At 37.4% G+C, this 21,088-nt stretch overlaps 7 protein-coding genes across 7 annotated transcripts; 5 read left to right on the top strand and 2 right to left on the bottom strand.

Annotated features, from left to right (window-relative positions):
• Positions 1-35: 35 nt before the first annotated feature.
• On the top strand, positions 36-888 carry J7T55_012356 (uncharacterized protein; the record flags this gene model as incomplete). The annotated part of the gene is made up of 3 exons (XM_053137234.1): positions 36-197; positions 263-721; positions 787-888. 3 exons carry the CDS (start codon positions 36-38, stop codon positions 886-888), a joined length of 723 nt encoding a protein of 240 aa, XP_053000155.1.
• A 942-nt stretch (positions 889-1,830) lies between these two features.
• J7T55_012355 (uncharacterized protein) lies at positions 1,831-3,213 on the bottom strand (the record flags this gene model as incomplete). The annotated part of the gene is made up of 1 exon (XM_053137233.1): positions 1,831-3,213. One exon carries the CDS (start codon positions 3,211-3,213, stop codon positions 1,831-1,833), a length of 1,383 nt encoding a protein of 460 aa, XP_053000154.1.
• An 887-nt stretch (positions 3,214-4,100) lies between these two features.
• On the top strand, positions 4,101-5,063 carry J7T55_012354 (uncharacterized protein; the record flags this gene model as incomplete). The annotated part of the gene is made up of 1 exon (XM_053137232.1): positions 4,101-5,063. One exon carries the CDS (start codon positions 4,101-4,103, stop codon positions 5,061-5,063), a length of 963 nt encoding a protein of 320 aa, XP_053000153.1.
• A 1,326-nt stretch (positions 5,064-6,389) lies between these two features.
• Positions 6,390-8,356, top strand: J7T55_012353 (uncharacterized protein; the record flags this gene model as incomplete). The annotated part of the gene is made up of 4 exons (XM_053137230.1): positions 6,390-6,708; positions 6,829-7,083; positions 7,145-7,412; positions 7,471-8,356. The coding sequence occupies 4 exons, from the start codon at positions 6,390-6,392 to the stop codon at positions 8,354-8,356; spliced, it is 1,728 nt and encodes a 575-aa protein (XP_053000152.1).
• Positions 8,357-9,084: 728 nt separating this feature from the next.
• Positions 9,085-10,491, top strand: J7T55_012352 (mid-like mitochondrial; the record flags this gene model as incomplete). Its single annotated transcript, XM_053137229.1, has 3 exons — positions 9,085-9,924; positions 9,983-10,294; positions 10,345-10,491. 3 exons carry the CDS (start codon positions 9,085-9,087, stop codon positions 10,489-10,491), a joined length of 1,299 nt encoding a protein of 432 aa, XP_053000151.1.
• A 304-nt stretch (positions 10,492-10,795) lies between these two features.
• On the top strand, positions 10,796-11,284 carry J7T55_012351 (uncharacterized protein; the record flags this gene model as incomplete). The annotated part of the gene is made up of 1 exon (XM_053137228.1): positions 10,796-11,284. The coding sequence occupies one exon, from the start codon at positions 10,796-10,798 to the stop codon at positions 11,282-11,284; it is 489 nt and encodes a 162-aa protein (XP_053000150.1).
• A 424-nt stretch (positions 11,285-11,708) lies between these two features.
• J7T55_012350 (uncharacterized protein) lies at positions 11,709-14,127 on the bottom strand (the record flags this gene model as incomplete). Its single annotated transcript, XM_053137227.1, has 8 exons — positions 11,709-11,868; positions 11,922-12,091; positions 12,170-12,248; positions 12,527-12,551; positions 12,762-13,008; positions 13,310-13,407; positions 13,471-13,793; positions 13,859-14,127. 8 exons carry the CDS (start codon positions 14,125-14,127, stop codon positions 11,709-11,711), a joined length of 1,371 nt encoding a protein of 456 aa, XP_053000149.1.
• Between the last annotated feature and the right edge of the window lie 6,961 nt (positions 14,128-21,088).

Raw genomic sequence — 21,088 nt, 5'->3', positions numbered from 1 at the left:
CCAGACCTACGAATATTCCATTCTCATTACGAACCATGTCTACAGGAACCCCATCAGGAACGGCGCAGGCTCAGGCCACAGCAGATGCCAACGCTCCTTCATTCTCATCCATTGGGATCAAGAGGACAAACATTGAATCTGCACCTGGTGTGAATCTCTCCGAACAGCAGAAAGTGATTGTTGGATCTGTCCTTGATGTTCGTCATATCATTCTAGCCGGTTATATTCTTCTAAAGGACGTTTTACTGACACCTTGCAACAGCTTTTCGAGGGCAACCCAACGCTCAAGCACTTCAGCTTGTGGAACAAGGACGCCACCTTCACAGACAACATCACCGTCGCAGCCGGCTACGCCAAGTACACGGCACAATTCTACGGCCTCCCGGCACTGTTCAAGCCCATCCAACTGCAGTCGCACAACGTCAAGTCGGCGGGCAATCCCATCGAGATGGACATGAGCAACAAGTACGTTGTGAAGGGCATCAACCAGGAGAAGGTCATGAACTCGGTCGTGCGAATCCACGTCGGCCAGGACGGCAAGATCGACAAGGTGGAGGACCGGTGGAACGGGGACCTGCCCTCCGGCGCTATCAGTGATGTGAGTGTTGATCCTCGAAAATGGTCCCTCAGCCCGTTCGCCGCCGTGCGCTGGGCTGTCCGGACCGGTGGCGATTTCGCCTGGTGGGCTTTCTGCACGTTCAGCTGGTGGTCGCCTTTCCTGGTAGGGGCCACTTTGCGTAAATGCTTTAAGTCTGTGGAAGACTTTGTGCTGACAATCTTACGCAGGCTTTCCGTAAGCTGAATGCTGTGACAGTGCCCACGTTCGTCACGGTGCCCAAGAACGAGGAAGAGGATATGAAAATGAAAGCTGAGCGGGAGAAGGAGTAGGGGCTTGGTTGTTGACCCTAACAACGTAGTCACCTGCATTCATGATCTTTAATCACCCGATGTTGAAAAAGCCTGGTACCTGAATGAGTTATGTGCTGATATTCTGTGATCTGTACCTCTGCAACCGTATCCGGCGAATGCCGTTCAGGAATACTGTATATTGCAAATGTACAACTGGAAGGAAATGCTAGTGATTTTGCTATGGACTTGATAATACACATGAAATACAGTGCTTAATCATAACATATGAACCTAATACTCGTACAACTTGGTCTTCTGGACTGCCACCACAACCCAGACACCTGACGGGGTCGAAAGCATAGCTTGCGATCCACGACTACTAGGTCAGGTATTTCCTCCTAGTCTTATTTCTTCTACCAACACAGGACGTAACTAGCTTAATTTAGACTTAACCAGGGAAAGATGATCAGCTTGACAGAGCCAGGTCCAACAGCGTTTAAAAACACGATGAGATGTCTCGCGCATTAAGCTCGTTATCCCAAATCAAAACACTGTAGTGTCTAGCCTCTGAGAACATCAATCTAGTGTCATTCTCGTTAAAGGCACGGAAATCAAACACGGCTAATTCCATGGATACATGACCAATGCTCCCAAGGGATGTTCGAAAATATTCGATGGAACGCCAAGGGGCAATGCACCTGTAGCGAATGGGTGAGGCAAGGCTCGGCAGGATTATCGGCATCTGTTTCGAAATTTGAAGAACATGAGGGCGGACTCTATGTCAGCCACGTCGCTGGAATCTGGGTACCATCATGACAACACAAGTCCTCAGGAACAGCTGCAACGCGGCCATCAGTCGACCAGCTGTGGAACGAATGACTGCTGAGTAACGCATCAAGTGCTGCCTCGTCTTTCAGATCAATGATGTTGTTCAGGCCTTAGTGCGTCAAGATTTCCGATATATCATCCACCAAGGCGAGGTTAGTAAGAAAGACTTGCATCCCCACTGTAGCTTGAGATCTTCAAGTCCACCATATCCATGGGCCAGACCATGGTGGTCAGCCATTTCCGCGGTAGGACCCCGCTAATAGCACGGATCTCCCTCTTTGCGGTAGACTCCTCGCCCATGAACGGCTCATCACCCAGCCACCAAACATTGTGCACCTGGGCGATTGTCGCCCAGAAATGTGCCAATACCACCAGCGCCCGCGGACGCTGCAAGGACAGCAATTCAATGTATTTGGCCGGGATCAGCAGTGGAAATGCTTGGATCCGCCTCGTGATGGCGTATACAGGCTCGCCATGGTTGAGACCACTCTGGATGCTGCCGACGTAACTCAATGTCTTCTCGTAGGCTTCTCGTGTCTCCTCGTCACCCCAGTCGTCGCCGGAGTGAAGATGCTGCGTGAGCACGCCGTGGAAGTTTACGCGATGCTCAGGGCTGAAATAGGTATGGTCACGACCGAAGTAGGGGTAAGTATTGGCTGCGTTCATCAGGGCGGGGTGGTCGGCCTCCTGGGAGAGCGTGAAGATGGTCTGGATGCTCTGCCGGATGACGATGCCGGCGCCGCGGCCAACTTGCAGCCAGTCCATTGGTGGCTGGTAAGGGGTCAGGGTGCGTTCCTGCAGCATCGCAAACGCCGCGATGGAGATGAGCAGCGCGCCAAAGCACACGACCTCTGCGGTATCGACAGTCAGCTTCGCGACCTCCTCTCGCTGGGCGTGAAGTGCGGCAATAAAGTAGCTCTCGCGAGCCGTGTAGATATCCTTGTCCTCGGGTTCCGAGCGGAGAAGGTTTGTGGCTGAGAGAGCCGAGATGCCAAAGAGAATATTCTCATGCTTCAGGGCCATCGCGGGCATAGTCTTAGCCCATATGTCTCGCCATTCGGGGGCTGGGCTCAGCGGAAAGGGATTGTGGGCAACAAGATACCAATTCTGCATCAGACGGTGCTCCATCAGGCGTCGAGCTTTGGACTCGGGCAAATCCAGGTCGTTGGAGTTGTTTAACTGAAAGCTGGACTTTGTGAAGATGTTCTCATTGCTTGGCCAACGTGGCCAGTTTGGGGAAACAGCGACGTGCTCAGGCGTGTGCGATGCAGGAGACGTGCTGTTGCTGACGGCCGAAGGCGAAAGGTGCTGTTGATTGCCAGGAGAAGGCGTTGGCAATAACTGTGCTTGCTGGCCATGGTCCTGAGGTGGGCTGGGCCACGAGCAGTCCATCTGCAGACGATTGCAGTTGCCGCAAGTTGGTCGTCTCTCGTCACACTTGACTCGACGTGATTTGCACTTTAGACACCCATTCCGGGACTTCCGGTGGCCAACCTTGGCCGCCCGGCTTCTGCCTTCGTTCCCTCGGGAGGCCATAACCACCTAGGTAGGTAGGATCACGGCAATAAAAAAGCCTCATGAAGCGCGCTTGTTGTGTTGAGTGTGCTGACGTGGAATCCTCCCCGCGCACAATTTTGGGCATCACGGTGCCATGTCAAGGAGTGTCCATCGCAAAGATATCGTGAATCGGAGACACGGGTGGAGATAACGGATCAAAAGTTACGCGACGCCCTCGGAGCGCTCAGACACGGACCGGCGGCGGAGTATCAGTTGACGTTGATTTTCAGCTTCGTGGTCCTACGGACGGGATATGGAGTAACTGTTCGGCAGCCCCGTTGACCACTCACAGCCTGCCATTTTGATGACATCATCATCTTACTCAGCAGGCAACGCGAAACGAGGGAGAGAATCCTGCAGATTATGCCAGTGTACACTCTCAATTACAAACCTAGCAATGGCCGGCTTCGACTTACAATTCTTTTTTTAGATCATACCTTGCCACCATTCCCCAACTGTAGAGTGATCGAAAACAAAACTACGTGCATGTTGTTGCAAGAGAGACAAGACTATGAGAATTGCGTGGTGTAGAAAATAGGGTCGCTGGGTAGATAACGTTGGCAGATGAATGGAGGGTTGGTCAGGATGGAGTTTGCTCGATACATAGCCCTTCTCTCAGCTAAGTGAGAACTTTGGTATTTGCTTATGTACTTGTGCTCGCACGTGCTCTTGCCTCTCAGCTGGGCCACATTGATGCATCAAACCATGATCGATTCCCCGCCTTTGGCACCCAAGAGCCCAACAACAGCCGGAAGAACTTCGACAAATTAACAATCGGAAGCCGGCTCTGGGTTCTTTCCAACCCTTAAACCATACGAAATCTTTCAAAGAAGAGACACAGAAAGTCTAGACATTTCAGTTCAAAGATGGCGGACGTTCCTTTCAATCGTGATGTCTATGATCTTTGCTACCAGCGATCCAGGCGACGATTTGTCGGATTGCTGGATGATGCCGAGGAACAACAGCGTGGAAAGGCCCGATTAGAAAAGATCAACAATCTTCGCAGACTGCTCGATCATCTGAGCAGGGACCTTCGACGTGTCCTTGAGAGGAGAGATGCTTTGATTTTCTGTCTGCATTTTCTCAACTGCGTCTACGACCCATCATCCAATGAGTTGAGAACCCCTATCAGCTCTCCTTCAGATAACAAAGCCCTACCTCGGAAACGGCCGGACAGTAGTGACGAAGAAGTAGTTCTGAGAGCACGACTTGAGTCAGCCACTTCTTTTCAATTCGCCAACAAGATAATGATTGGAAGCTTGAAGCAATTGGGTGATGTTGTACGTCTGCAGCAGGTGGAAAACGCACGCTACCCTGAAGAGCCGCGTCTGTTCTTCCGAGCCCATGGTCCCGAATCCTATACCTTCTATGACAGTGACGTGGGGTTTTGCTGCCCGAGATGGCTTCGAGAGCGGGATTTCGACAAGCCTTCGGAACAGGACTTCTGGCATCATGTCAATGGGAAATGCGAACAATTCGAGTCACCATATATTTCCATGAGTGAGAGCCCATGGCGAATTTTGAACTATGTGCGAGCGATAAACTCCGCGGAGGTTTTCATCATTGATGCTAGACTATTATCGGCCACACGAATACAGAATGAACCAACAACGACGATAGCAAATCGACATGGGTTCCAATATAGAGGGAACAGCTCCAATAGGGCTAATTATATCACCGACACCCATTGGGTCGCGCGATTTTGGATTCCCGCCGACTGCATCATCAGGAAAATGTCATTCCTGAGGTTTCAAAAAGTGTGTAAGGCGAAGGGTATTCTGAAAGGTACTTATCAACCTAATGCCTACGCTGCACAGTCTGCTGGCTGACACTATAGGTTACGACAATGTTGCGATGAGAGATAAACGCCTGGATATTGGAGATTTCGATAATGTATCATGTCAGTCGGGTGAGCAATCTGACCTGGCCGCATGTGATCTTGCAGTCAGGACTGAAAAGCTCTCTTTCAGTGAATGCCAGTGAGGCATACTACCCCCGCCTTAGTTGTCTAACAACGACACTGGCATAGAACGGTCTGCATCTCCCTGCTCTTTAATTTGAGATTTACAGTCCAAGGATGCCAATTTTTGGCGGACTCAGGTCGTATTGCGTCGATGTACCTAGCTAGGGACTACTTCGTAGAATAATACCAACTACCCGTGACGTTCTTCTGGTGATCTCGTCGTGATCAGGCTTCCTGATGCCATGATGTGCTCAAAAGTGGAAGTCTAACATGATCATTCGCCATTCTTATGTTAATCTCAAGCAACATCTACCAGGACCTACGCAATATTGGGTACCGCCTCAAATCTGGAAGTGCAGATTTGTATATAGGCATGGTTGACCTTGTCATTGATTCAAGGCCACCAAAGAACTGCCAATCGAAAGGGTATGCATTTCAATCTGAGAGTGGCCGCAAGCAATAATGAACCGTGCTTCCACTTTGGCAGTCAGGCAGTATCATATTTAGGGTTCCATGGGTATATCAAATTCATATTAGCAAGCCACAGATGCGTATTGCTCGCCTGAAAGCTTGCTTATCCTTCTCTCTCAGTGTGCTACCTAATGGAGCCCCATGTACTGGTAGTGGAGGGGCGCCACTGTGTACATTGTATGCAACCTGGTTATGGTTGTCGAAACTGGTCTCAATGTTGCTAGGACTGGAATCAATATAGTTTGCCATACTATGCTAATTAAAACTTCCCGCTTTGCAGAGGACTGTGCAAGAAGCGAGCAACTGCAGCGCCGTCAGTCGATTGTTGGTAATCTTGGGAGGGTTGACGGCTAAGAGGGTGCTCGATGGCTATCAAGCTTCGACCGCGTCCGCGCTACACGCGATAGGTTACACTCCGCCCTTCCACCATCAAGGCTGGACACAGTTCGCGCACTTTTTTGTTGGGGTGCCGTTGTGTGAATTGCTCATTGATACGAGCTTCACAAAATTTGACCTACGTTCGAGGACTTCGTTTCTAACAAGGCCAGAAACCGAATGGCCAGCACCTAACTAGCAGTTAGCCCACGGCCACGAGAATACTCCAGGTGTAAAGCCACAGTCAGTACTCCTCTGAGCCTTCGTCCTCCAGGCTTTTCGTGTAGACGAGTCGCCCGGAGATCATCCCGCAATCATCAAAAACGAGTACCAGCTCGCTTCAAGGATGGAGGGCCAACGCTATCCCCATGCTCCCGCGCCTCCCGAAAACAATCCAGCAAGATCCCGCGCCCGGAATTTGATTCATGATGGCTTTCTATTCCTAAAAAGGCAGTTCTCCAGCAGCGGTGAGAAGGTGACAGGGCGCAGGCTGCTGTGCGTGACGCTTGCACTGATGATAGGCGCATTCTTTGGAGAGCTGGACCGACAACTGCTGTTGACCGCGATACCGAAGATCACGACCGAGTTCCACAGTCTCGACCAAGCCGCGTGGTATCAGGCCGCACATGACCTTGCCAGGCTCGCCTTCCTACCCATATATGGACGTGTTTATACTCTCTTCGCGCTTAAAGTCACATATTGCATTTGCATTATGATCTCTGTCACCGGTACATACATCATGCCAACACGATGGTTGGAGAATCTGTGCTGACCATTTCATCCAGGATCCGTCGTCTGCGCAACGTCAGCAACTTCCCAGGCACTGATCATTGGGCGCGCTATCCAGGGATGCGGCCATGCTGGCACGAACTTGGGCGGATTCCTCATAATCTGCCAGATCGTGTCGAAGCAGAAGATGCCATTGTTCTTTTCCATCATCATCTTGATGACCGGCGTCGCAGCAGCCGTAGGGCCTCCACTTGGTGGCATCTTTGCTGAGAGCTCCATGACCTGGAGGCTGGGCTTCTTTTTGAGTATAGGTGAGATTTTTCTGAAAGACCCAATCATTGTGTTGACTATGTTCTGATGAATAATCAACAGCCATGGCTTTGATTGTAGGGTGTCTCATAGCCTTCACCTTTCCCGAGCCCGTCAGGGTGACCTCGAATTACTCTTTCAAAGCAAGGTTGAAATCGACAGACCCACTCAGTGCCATTCTCATCCTAGCTTCTTTGACCGCCCTCTTCATCGCGCTTCAATGGGGCGGCACGAAGCATCCTTGGAGTGACCCCAGGGTCTGGGGCAGTCTGGTTGGGTTTGCAGCCATGGCCGCCTTGTTTATGTTTATACAGGTGAAGGAGAGAGACAGGTTTGTTTAGCCAATTCACAATGCGCCTTGCCAACTTCAATTACTGATCATATGATAGGGCCCTTGTGCCAATCCACATCTTGACGAACCGCACCGTTGGCTTCGCGTGCCTGTACTCATTTTCAATTTTCATGTCGATGATCGTATTGGCCTACTACATGCCATTTTACTATCAAGCGGCAAGGGGCTTGTCGCCACGCCAGTCCGGAATCCACATATTGGCCTTGATGGTCCCCGATGCCGTCGTCGCTTTGGCTGCAGGAGCTGCCGTCACATTCCTTGGACATTATGTGCCATTCATGATAGCTAGCGGTGTGGTGGTAGCCTCGGGTTCGAGTCTCCTATCCCAGATCCAGATCAACACCCCCCTTATCCGCATTGTGGGGTTTCAACTGATAGTGGCGTTTGGGTTTGGGTTGGGTGTCCAACTACCGCTTTCAGCAATTCGAAACGTTCTCGAAGAGCCCGATGTACCAGCGGGCGAGGCCCTCGCCCTGTTCTGCATGAGTCTAGGCGCAGCACTGGCTGTGCCGATGGCCCAGGCTATTTTCATGAACACGCTCAGCAGTCGCCTGGCATCAAGATTGCCTACAAGCAGTGTGGCCAAGATTATCCGAATGGGACCATCTAAAGTAAATGCAGATCACATGAAAGAGGACATTGTGCATTTTGTGGCTGAGTCGTACGGAGAGGCAGTTACTACTGCGTTCTATATGTCTATCGCAGCTTCTGCATTGGCTATGCTTGCCGCCGCAGCAATGCAGTGGAGAAAACTTGAAAAAGAGAACACGGCCGTCACCGGAGGGGTCTTGAGCGGGACACCCCTAGATGACCCAGTGGAAAATCATGACCATTCAAAAACTGCAGAGTCCATTCCACTGAGGCCAGGCGAGGGTATAAACCGATCCGAGCCTCCTCCAGAAGCATCGAGGTCATCGCGATAATTCGCCGATTCTATAAGCCCCAGATATGGCGGTATAGACGGCGCTTTCAGTCAAAATCAATAATATGATTATTACTACTATATGTCCAGAAGGTGATACGGTTGTTACCATCATTTTAAAATCTCCCTCCAGTGACCGAAACGAGCTCAAACAACGAGGTACTGAGTACATCAGGGAAACTTGGCAGTCGGGGTTGATGGAGCCTGCGCTATGCCTCGAAGTCATTCTGAAGAACCAAATGAAGGCCTTGACCACAGTTTCCGTGGCGTAACGATTATTGAACTTGTTTTAGGCACACGATATCTGCGACAAAAAGTCGGAATCGGTGAATTCAGGCCAAGTCCGTCCGGATCGGTCTCGGAGACTCCGATGCTGACATTTTCCCGGCATCAATGCAGCCTGATTATCTTGCATGATCTGATAAGCCGCTGCCTATTTCATTTGCTTGCAGCTCACATTTTCCACTTGTCATGCGTAAGCAGAAGGATCGTCCGTGACCGCCGATTACGCAATGTCAAAAGCCCGTGCCTAGAAGGCATCTCCGGTGCACCCGTCCCCGAAGTGTGCGGACTCGGGTTTAGGGAGGCAACCGCTTTTGGGGTGGAGTATTTATCTCGATGTTCGGCCGGAGGCCACGTTCGCATCCGACTTCTTGAAGTTCCGCATACTATCTACTGAATTTCTCCCAACATCACGTCAATTTAGTCGCAAGCCTAGTCTCCGTGAAGATGGCTGCTGGCGATGTTATCAAAATACTCAGGTTCTCATTTCCATTCCTAGTCTCGTATAGCATCAAGCGCCTCCGCCAACGTATCGTCGCCATCTTCCACGGCTTGTCCTACAAGCCTGGACCCTCGCCAAAGAACATCGTCATCATCGGTGGCTCTTTTGCCGGCATATTTCTAGCGAAACGACTTTGCGATTCGCTTCCGAGCGGCTACAAAATCATCCTCATCGAAAAGAATACCCACTTTCACTTCCCATTTGTCTTTCCGAGGTTCTCCGTAGTCGGCGGCCACGAAGCCAAGGCTTTCATTCCGTACGATGAAATCCTCTACAGTGGGCGCAAAGGTGTACCAGAGGGAATCTTTGAGAGAAGGTGCGATGCGGTTGTCGAGGTGACGAGTGATTCTGTCAGGCTTGCCTCTGGTGAAGCGATTTCATTCGAGTTCTTGGCTGTTGCAACAGGTACATCCTCGCCGCGGCCGTCGAAACTTGTGAGCCCCGACAAGCACGGCGCTTGTGATGAGCTGAGGGATACTCAGGAGCAAGTACGGACTGCCGAGAGTATTGCTGTGGTCGGGGGTGGGGCGGTTGGTGTGGAGCTTGTGACAGATATCAAGAGCTGGTATCCTGAGAAAGACGTGACTCTGGTGCATTCAAGGGACAGGCTGCTTCATGGATACGGGCCGAGGCTCCATGAACGCGTAATGGAGGAGATGCGAAAGCTAGACATCAAGGTCAAGCTAGGCCAGAGGCCGCGAATCATTGATGACAACGACGAGAAGGCTGGGAAGAATGCAACATTGGTGTTCCCGGATGGTCAAGCGGACAAATTCGGCTTGGTGGTGTGTGACACTTATGAAGGCTACAAATAGCTTTGGCATTTTACTTACCTGCCTCTAGATACCCTGCACTGGACAGGCACCAAATACCGAGTTCATGAGGAGCACCATGTCTAAGTGCATATCGACCGAGACAGCAAGGATCCTTGTTGCTCCAAGCCTGCAAATCAAGTCCAATGAAAGCACAGTCGACAAAATGTTTGCCCTAGGAGACGTCGCCGAAAGCGGTGGGCCAAGGATGGCTCGAGCTGCTGAGCTCCAGTCATACATTGTTGCAAGCAATATCGTCTCCTTGATCAAAAGCGGGAAGGCCTCCAACACCTATCGCCCAATTACGGCAGTAGAAGGGGCAATCAAGTTGACACTTGGGAAGGTACGTGATTTAGAGGCAGCCAGCCGTGAGCCATAGCTAACTTACAGCAGTCCGCGATAGCGCTGTACTCGGAAGACGATAGCGGAGATAATGCTTTGATTTCCGTGAAAGGCGGGCATGAGGATGGGGATATTAGACGATGCTGGAATCTCCTTGGGGCCAAATATGACAAAGAGGTTGCGGCAAGAGAGCAATGATAGATCACTGGTCGCAAGGTGTCACATGTCGATGATTAATATTCAAAAGTAGTCACAATGCGAGATCTCCATTCACATAAAATGTTCTCAAAGTCTTTCGGGACTCACTAAGAAGTTGACAGAGTGACACGGCTTACTGAGAAAGTATTTAAAGCCAAGAAAACTTCAGTGTAATTTTCACCTACACACATCCCAAAACCTCCATCGTTTTCGGAAGCAGAAATCTGAACTTGCCAAATCAATCCATCCGTCAACCAGCCAGCCTAAAGTTATAAAAGTACTTCAGGCAACAACGACCTCAATCATGTCTCTTCTCCGGCTTCTCGCATGCGTGGTTTCGGCAATCCTGCTTGCAAATGCTTCGCCAACTCCCAGTGCAACTAGCTCGTCTCTCGGCGCTGATCAGACCCCCTTCATCATCTCGCAGACCTCGACTTGCACCAACAGAACCTATGTGTATTGTTCAGGTCACGACCTGCCGGATGACTGGAAGACCTCTCTCCCTGCCGCCGTGGGCGGACTTGACGCCTTCTGCCCTATACACCAGGTTGAATCCAACATGTACTATCGAACACGATGGAAAAACATACAGATTTACTGGTGCAACTATGTCAGCAATTACGCGCCTTGCAGCTCCGCCGAGTATTGGGCCGCCGATGCGCTTTTCGACCAGAAGTGCGGGATGGGGAAGGGCGCGTGGATGCAGCGAGAAACCGATGACCGTCGCTGGGCTATCGGGAGGGACCCTACGGAGGATGATGGGGATTTTAGACCCGAGTGTGGGAAGTGGTAAAGTTCATATCATATGATGGCAGTAAAGTCAACAAGAAACTGGATCAGAAGTTGGGCGGAGATATTGGCTGAGAGCGTCACATATAAACACCACGCACGGGAACCAATTGCCGCCTTTTGGTCTTGCCTCGAATCGAGACCAAAGTTAGACCTAGGATTTTTGGAACAACCAGTACGACTATAATCGCTTCATTCTAGCATAGTCTACCAACGATGTTGAATTGTTTACAAGTTTGACTCGATTTTATGAGGTTGAGTGACAAAAGTCTGATCGCCTTGTTTGGCCGAACTAAAGACACGAGGCATGCTGCAGCCAGCCCCTTTAAACCTTATCTGCATCCATAGAAGCCAACTCGTCTGAACGGCTTGATCGATTGGGACTTTTTGTAGATTCAACTTTTTCACGATTAACATGCTTTCTCAAATTAGGACTTCTCTTCCACATTCATAAGCTTCTCATCGGTACCCGGAAGTATTTCTCCAAGTCGGTTCAGTTGTGCCCTGTAGCTGTAAGAGATATGACTTATTGCTCCGGCTGAAGTGAAAGTTGTGGCACCCGTGACGTAGACATACATGTAGTGAATACTTGTATGGAGAACTCTCCAGCTTCTAGACACTCGTACACCGCTTTACCGTACCCCATGATAGAGACACAATGTCCGCCGATTTCAGAATATTCTACAACCCAGGTGTTGCCCCTTTTCGTGCTGTTTCCTTGCTTGGCTATTTTTGGCCAGATGAGATGACTGTCTGGTTTATCCCAGCGGCTTTTGCCTTTCAGATCATATCGTGCCTGGATGAAATTGCTCTAGTTTGGTCTTCGGAGCTGTCGAATCGAATTTGAAACTGCTTTAGAGCAATCTTTGCCAACGAAGAGCTCACGAACTTCATCTTTCAGTGACTTTAGTAGTGTCTTTATGTCATAGGGGAAAGCTGAGATGCTTTCCGGCTGCCTCTGCCTGTTCCTGCTCATCTACGTCTCTTGCTGCGAGCCTCTTGCTTAGGTTAGTATCAAGCGTAAGTCAGCGTTTCTGCACTCGGCGGGTGGGAAGGTCATCTGGTCGAAGGTGTTACACCCCGAGGTGTTGTTGAGCAACCTTAAAAAGCAGAATGGCTGCACATGTGGTGATTGTACAGCAAAGCACACAAAAGACTATGGTGATTTCTATCCCGAGTCCCGATTCAAATTTCATCCTAACATGCAGCCCAGCGAATACAAAACTTGTCGATCCCCAATTCTTACCGCATAGCGGAGAGCTTGTCCAGGCCTAGTGGCCCAATTGGGCGCTTCCCATCAGCTTAACTACAGAGGCGTCAACGTTGCGCAATTTGGCTCACTACGCCAAAGAATTTTGACCATTTGCGCTCAATTAACTCGATATCTCCCGTCTAATGCCTGAACCACGGATCCGCTAGTATCTCCTTTGCCTGTACCCTTGACGATGGGTCGAACTTCAGCATGCTCGCGACAAGCTTACCAACCTTGGTAATATACTGCTTCGTAAACTCTGCATTACGGTCTGGATCAAAATAAACCTCCTCGAGCCACTGCTGTAGAGTTGGGGGCTGATAATCACGGGATGTGTCCTTCTCCATTTCCTGCCATTTCTTCTGCCAACGATCTGGTATACTGTCCGTACAATAGTCCATCATCTGCTGGATCAGAGACTCGGGGGTCGCCATGATTGCATCGAAGGGTGGCTGCCCGGTGACCAGCTCGAATAACTACTTATGTTAGTATGGGAGTTTTCAGAAATTCGAGAAGTGACAGTACCAAGCAAGCCATGCTCCACAAGTCCACGCGATGGTCTAACCGATCCGAAAAGAGACATTCAGGCGCCCTCACTGCAAGCGGGGTATGGAGTCGTGAAGGGGCGTTCTTTGTTTGAAATGCTTCGCTAAAGTCGATGATTTTCACATACGGATCTGCGCGGACACTATGTCGAATGCTTTTAGAAAACGGGGTTGGTCGAACCAAGTAAGATGGTACACCCCTTCCTAGCTCCAAGCCATCTTTTCTGCTCACCAAAGCGGTCTCGGGCTCGCCGAGCTTATCGTAGAACTCTTGTTGATTCAAAGAATCGAAATTGGGTATCTTGAAAGCCAGGTTTCTGGAGTGAAGGTCTTGTGCTCACCATTAGATGAGATCTAGCAATACCACATGCCGTGAATATAGAATCAACTCACCTCCATGTCCAATCTCGTATGTGGAGAGAAAACCAACTCCTAAAAGCGCTTGGTGGGCGATAGATTTGGCCAGGCGCGCCGGTAATCTCTCGTCCGTATAGATCCAATCGATCAAGTCAGGTACATTCGGGCCTAACAATTCCAAGACAAGACATTCATGTGTGCCATTGGGTCCTGTTTCCTCAAAGTGGTCTACCATCTGAACCACATGGTCTTGGCCTGGATGACCTTTGGGAAGTGCGGAAATCACTCGCAAGATTTCTGATTCACGATTGTCACGCTTCTCCGATACGGACACTTTGAGTGCGACGTATCGATCTTCTCTGAATTGGAATTATTAACCCATTCCGAGAGGTCAGCTCCGGAATCTGGTCTCTTGGTCTCTTACTGTTGATCCCTAGCAGCCCATGTGGTCGAGTAGCCACCCCATCCGACTTTATGCATAATTCTGTACCGGCCGTGTTTAAGTACGTCACCAAGCTTGAGAGGATGATAGCCACCGATGCAGTAGCGATGTAGAGGCTCTGCGTCAACATCGCAGGCATACATGAGGTGCGCCATTTGCGAAGTGTAGCGGAGGCAGCTTGCAGAGGTTGCAGCGAACACTGAATTCCATCGGGCGGCTAGAATGGCGCGCTGGGGCATTCTGCATAGCATCGAGATATGGACTGGAGAATGATAGGACTCAATTTTCCGTTGTATAATTAATCTTCGAATTAGACGGGCAGTCCAAGTTGTTGCAAATTTAGCGTGCATGCAAGCTGCCAGAAGCTACTACAGGGGAGTACACACCCACCAGAGCACCTATAAATTACACTCTAAGAGCTTACCCTCTACTAAAGCAAACTTAACTAAAATAATAACGCTTTTATTAATACTTTACTACTTACTATATAATTTATAATATTTTATAGTTATAAGTTTAGCTTATTAACTTATTTTTTTCTTTAGCTAAAAGCATTAAGAATTTATAAAGTAAAAAATTTACTTAGTAAGCTTTTAATTATTTTCTTTATATATATTATTTAGTATATTATATTATTTTTAATAAACCTTTTTTTTTTATTATAAGTTTAATTTAATTATATTAATAATAAGTATTAATATATTTTTTAATAGCTTTTTAAAATAGCTTATAAATAACTTACGCTTATAGCTTAGCTAGTATATACTTTTAAAATTATATTATAAATTAAAAAAGTGCTAGGAGTATATAAACTTAAATATATTTAATAGTAAGCTATAACTAGGTTTATAAAATATAGTATTTTTTTTTAAAAAATAGTATATTAAGTATTTTAAAAAGTAAGATATTAAGTATTAAATAAAGCTTAATATATAGTAAATAAGTTAAATTATTAATAAGCTAAAAAATAATATTTTTAAATTTACTTTAATACTTTTACTAATATATATATTAAAAAAATTTATTAAATTTAAAGAATTTATTATTAATAAAGCTATAAAGTATTATAATTTTTATTTTAAAAGTATAGCTATTAAAAGAATAAATAATAGTAAAATAAATAAAATAATTAGTAAAATTTAGCTATAAATTTAAAAAAATATAAATAAATTAATTTTTAAACTTAACTTTATATAACTTTTTAAATTTAGTATTTAAAAATAAATCTTTTTAATATAATAAGTGCTTTATAATATTTAAGCTAATATAGTACTAAACTATTATATATTATAAAATATTATAATTAAAAATTACTAAGTATACTTTATAAAAGTAAAAAGCTATATAATATAATTTAAAAACTAGTATTAAGTTTAATATAAGCTTTTTTTTAATAAATAAACTTTTAAAATTTTAAATATTAAAAGTATAATTACTATTAAAAACTTTTTATATATAATTAGGTATTATTTTACTTTAATATAATTTAAAGCTAAAATTTAAAAAATTATATAAAATAAAGTTTTTAAGCTTTTAAACTTAATACTTAAAAAGTATAAAAAAGTGTTTATAAGCTTTTTAATATATAATTAAATTTTTATAGCTATAAGATTTTTAAATATTTTTATTATATTTAAATAATAAAAACTATAAATTATAATACTATAAATATAAAAATTAGAAAAATAAATATAATAAACTTATAAACTATAATAGTGCTTTTATTTAAAAATATAAAAAGTATTATATAACTAAATATTAAAATAATATAACTTTTTAAAATACTATTATATTAAAAAAAAATTAAATTAGCTAATATTTTAATTATTAAATAAATATATAAAATATATAATTATATAAAAATTAAATATAAATTATAATACTTAATTTATTACTAAATTAAAAAATAAAAGGTAATTAATATTAAATTAAATTAAATTAATTTAGCTATTATTTATTAAAATATAAGTTAGCTAATTATTATAAAAAAACTTTAATATATAATATTTAAAATTTATTAAAAAGTAAATATTTTAATAAATATACTTTAGCTAAGCTAAGTATTAGCTATTTAAAGGTTTATAAGATTTTTATACTTTTTTATTTTTATTTTTTTTATATTTTTTATTTTTTATTTTTTATATTATTTTAATAATAAAGTTTTTTAATATATAAAAAGCTTAATATACTTTTTTATTTTATATAAAAACTTTAAAATTTATTTTTAAAACTTAATTTTATAATATTTTTTTTATAATATACTTTGCTTAAAATAATTTCTTTTAAAGTATTAGCCTTTTTATAATTAATAGTTTATAATAATAACTTAAAATATATATTTAAATAATAGCTATAAGTATAATAATTAAGTATAGTATATTAATAATAAGTATATAAGTTTAATATAGTATATAACTAATTTAGTATAATATTTAGTAAATATATTAAAGTATTTTTTATAAAGCAGCTTAAGCTATAAGTACTTAATACTTTTTTTTTTATAACTTTTTATATATAAACTTATTAATTATTAATTTAATACTTTTAGAAATATTTTATAATTAAATATATATTTAAAAAAATAAGAATTTAAAAGTATTTTTAATATTATATTTAAAGCGCTATATATTTATAAACTTAATAGTTTTTAATAATTATAATATAATATATTTAATTAATAATATTTAACTATTAAAACTAAGTTTTTTTATTAAATTTACTAAAGCTAAATATATAAATATAAAAATAACTTTATTTTTAATAATTAAAAAAGAAAAGTAAATATTTAAAAATATATTTAATAGGAAAATAGGGCTATAAATTAAAGATTTTAAATTTAAAAATATAATAATTATAAAGGATTTTTATATAAATATTACTTTTAAAGCTTATTTATAAAAATTAAAGGTATAATATTATAAGCTTAATTATATATTATACTTTAAAATATTTAAAAAAAGTATAATTTTATAAGTATTTATTAAAAAATATAATTTAATATTTTTTAAATATAAACTACTTTTTATTTACTTATTTTTAATACTTTTTATAATTAAGCTTTATAAATTTTAATAGTTATAAAGTATAGCTAAAGTAATATTACTTTTAATACTTAAAAAATAAAAAAACAAATAATATATATTTTACTTTTTAATAAATTATATGTTTTTTAAAATAAATTTAAAATATATTTAGTATTTTAAATTTAAATATTTAAAGAAAAATACTTTAAAAAAACTTATTAGTACTATAAAAGGAGTATAAATTAATAATATAGTATAAATTAACTATAAATACTGTTTAAAGGTATATATAATAAAGATTATATTTAAAGCTTATTTAAATTACTTTTTATTAAAGCTTTTTTAAAGAATTTTTTAAAATTTATTTAATTTTAGAGAAGCCTTAAATTTTATAAAGTAAGCGCTTATTATTAAAAATAAATAGAGTAAAAGATTATTTATTTACTTTTTAATATAAAAAATAAAAAACTAAGTTTTATTATTATTATAAAACTTTAAAGCTTAAGTTTATTAATACTTTAAATTTACAATTTATATAATATACTTAAATAATAATATATTATTATTTAGCTAGTAAACTAAAATTAATTATATAATATAAGCTAAAAGCTTAAAAATTAAGCTTAAAATACTATTAATAAATACTTATAAATTTAATAAAAGCTTAAAAAGAGCTAATTGCAAACTTATTAAATAATCTATTACTATAAGCTATAAAGTAAACTTATTACTATATTTATAGCTAAAGGTTATAAAAGTAGCTTACTAAATATATATTATTTTATTATATTAAGCAAAAAACTAAAAATCTTTAATAAAAGTGCTTAAAAAGTAGTTTATTTAATATTTTTATTAGTATAAACTAATAATTATAAAAAAATTTATTATAAATTTTTGCTTTAATTAAAAAAGTATTTATATTTATAGCTATTAAGCTTATATACTTAATAAAAATAAAGTATAAAGGATAAATAGGTATTTATTTAAAATATAAAAGTATACTTATATAAGGTACTTTATAAATTATTATATATTTAATTTATATAGAATTTAAATTTTAATATTTAATAAAGTATAAATTATATATAATATATGCTTTAATAAATAGCTTTTTTATAAAAATTTAAAAAATAAAATATTTAATATATTAATAAAAACAAAGCTTAATAAATTTATATTTATAATTAAAGTAACTAATAAAGTTAAAGAATTTATATATATTATAAATTTAAATTTATAAGCTATAAAAAAAGCTTTAAATAATTTTAATTAATTTTAAAAAAGTAATTTTAAAGGTATACTGTTTAATATAATTAATTTACTTAATATATAAAAAGGTTAAAATTTAAAAGTAAGTATATTTAATATTAAAAAATATAAGTTTTATTAAAATAATATTTTTTAGGGAAAAAGTATAAGTAATTAAATATAAGGATTTTTAATTTTAAAAAAAATACTTAAATTAATAAATATATTAAGTTTAAAGTTTAATTAATTTAAAAATAAGTAATTAAAATTATAATTTATTAATTTAATAATTAAATATTTTTTAATATTTAAATTATAATTAAGTTAAAGTTTAAAAAAAAATTAAGCTTTAGTAAATAAAGTTTTACTATTAAAAAAAATAATATTTTAATAAGTAAAAATTTATTATTAGAAATAATTATAAAGTATATAAAAGGGTTAATAAAAGATTATAAACTTTTAATATATATAAGTTATTAGCTTATAATATAAAAAGATAATAAATTTAATTATTTTTTAGTATTTATAATTTATTTTTTAAATACTTTAGAATTATTTAAAGGTTAAAAAGAATTAAAAAATATTTATTTTTTAAGTATATTATAGCTAAAGTAAGCTAATATAAGTTAATAAATAAAAGGTATAAAAAAATATTATTTAAACTATTATTATATTTTATATTTAATTATTAAAGCTATAGTTTATATAATAAATATATTAATAAAAAGAAATTTTTGCTATTAAAGCAACCTTATAAAACTATTAAATAAGTAGTAAAACTTAGAAAATTATTTAATAAAAAATAATTTTATTAAAGCTATATATATTAAAATTTAAATATTAATTAAATTAAGTATATAAAAAATTATAAAAAGAGAAAAGGTAATATTAAAACTTTTACTTTTAAAATAAGTATTTACTTATAAGTTTAATAAAAATAGGAACTTTATAAAATATAAAGTATAGATTTATATATAAGGAAATTTTTAAGCGCTTAACTTATTATAGAATACTTATATAGTAATATTTATAGCTAAGTTTTTTTAAATAATTATTATAATAGTTATAAAGTTTAATTTAGAAATTAATTAAATAAATATAACTAGAGTATTTTTAAATATTATAAAAAAGGGTTATAAACTAGTATTTTATAAGTTGCTAAATAGCTTTTAAAAATTAAAAAAGTGTATGCTATTAAAATATACTTTATATAAACTTTAGGATTTATTATTGCAATAGTATAAAGAATTTAGCTATACTTTTAATTAATTTAAGCTTTTATTATTAATAAAAAAACTATATTTATTTATAAATTAAATAAAAAGTATTATAATAATTTTTTATATAAATAATATTTTAGTATTTTATTATTAAAAATACTAAATAAAAGCTTTTTAAATTAAAAAAGGTATTAAATATATATATAATATAGTAAATTAAGGGGCTATAAAATAGTTTCTGGGTATATAAATAATTAGGAATTACTAAAAAAAAACAATTAGCTTAGTATATAATATATATTTTAAAAAAATTATATTTAAATTTAATTTAGTAAGTAATAGAAAGTTTTTATTAATAACTTTTTTATTAGCTAGTAAGCTATAAAAATATATTAAAAAAGCTATATATATTAAAATTAAAAAATATTAAAAATATATAAAATTAATATTATATATTATAATAATACTTTACTTAAATATAGTATATATAGCTATATAGCTTTTATAATTTTTTATAAACTTTAAACCTATATATTTTAATATAAGTAGTTATTTAATATAATACTTTTATTTAATAAAGATATTAGAAATTAAATATAAAAGAGGATTTTAAAGTATTAATATACTTTTAATTACTAAAAATACTTTTTTTATAAATAATAAAGAATTTTAAAAGTTATTTTAAGGGTTTATAATTATATTATTTAATAAACTAATTTATTAAAAAGTAATTAAGTAAAGTATAATAGTTATTTTAATTATAAAAATTAAACTTATAATTTTAAATTATATAGTTAAAAATATAATAGTGCTTTAAAAATTCTTTACTAATATTTTACTAAATATTAGTAAATTATAAAAAATCTATTATAATAATAAATAAGCTATTTAGCTTATTATATTAATAAAAAATAGGCTTATAATTTAGCTAAAATATTTAAATATTTAGTAAATATAATTAAAAAAATAATATTTAAAAGGAGAGTTTAAGGTTAAATACTTTAAAATTAGTAAAATATTAGCTAATAAGCTTATAAAGAACCTTATAAGGAAATAATTTAAGTATTTTTAATTACTATTAAATCTTTATAATATAAGAGTATTAGTAAATTAAGTTAAATAATATATATTAGTATTAATAAATTTTATTTAATTAAGTTTATAAAAGCTTATTAATAATTAAGTATTTAAAATATTAACTATATTATAATTTTAAAAAGTAATATTATATTAAGTAAAAATAATTTATAAAGCTTTATATAAAAGTATTATATACCTTTTTAATTATATTTTTTATTATATAAGTAAAAATGCGCTTTATATAGCGCTTAAAGTTAATTATATAATAATTTTTTTTATTAATATTTTTAATATTATTAAAGTTAATAATTTAAACTTAGTAAATAATTTTTTTATTAAAGCTTTTAACTAAAAAACTATAAAAAGCTTAAAAAGTATACTTTTTAATATTAAAATTAGCTAATATATTTAAAAATAATTTAATATATTTATTAATAGCCTTAATAGTATTACTATTTATTAATAAGCTATTACTTTTAAGTATATTTTGTATATTAATATTTTTAATATTACTATTAAGCTTTTTAAAACTATTATTTAAAAGTATAAAAAATAAGTTATACTTACTTTTAATATTATTAAATTTATTAGTAAAGTATTATTTTAAGCGTTTTTTTTAAATAATATAAGTATTTATAAAA

The sequence above is a fragment of the Diaporthe amygdali genome (genome assembly GCF_026229845.1).
Source record: "Diaporthe amygdali strain CAA958 chromosome Unknown NODE_2_length_3802984_cov_64_841326, whole genome shotgun sequence".
In the NCBI taxonomy this organism is placed as follows: domain Eukaryota; kingdom Fungi; phylum Ascomycota; class Sordariomycetes; order Diaporthales; family Diaporthaceae; genus Diaporthe; species Diaporthe amygdali.
This window is presented reverse-complemented; position numbering and strand designations above follow the sequence as displayed.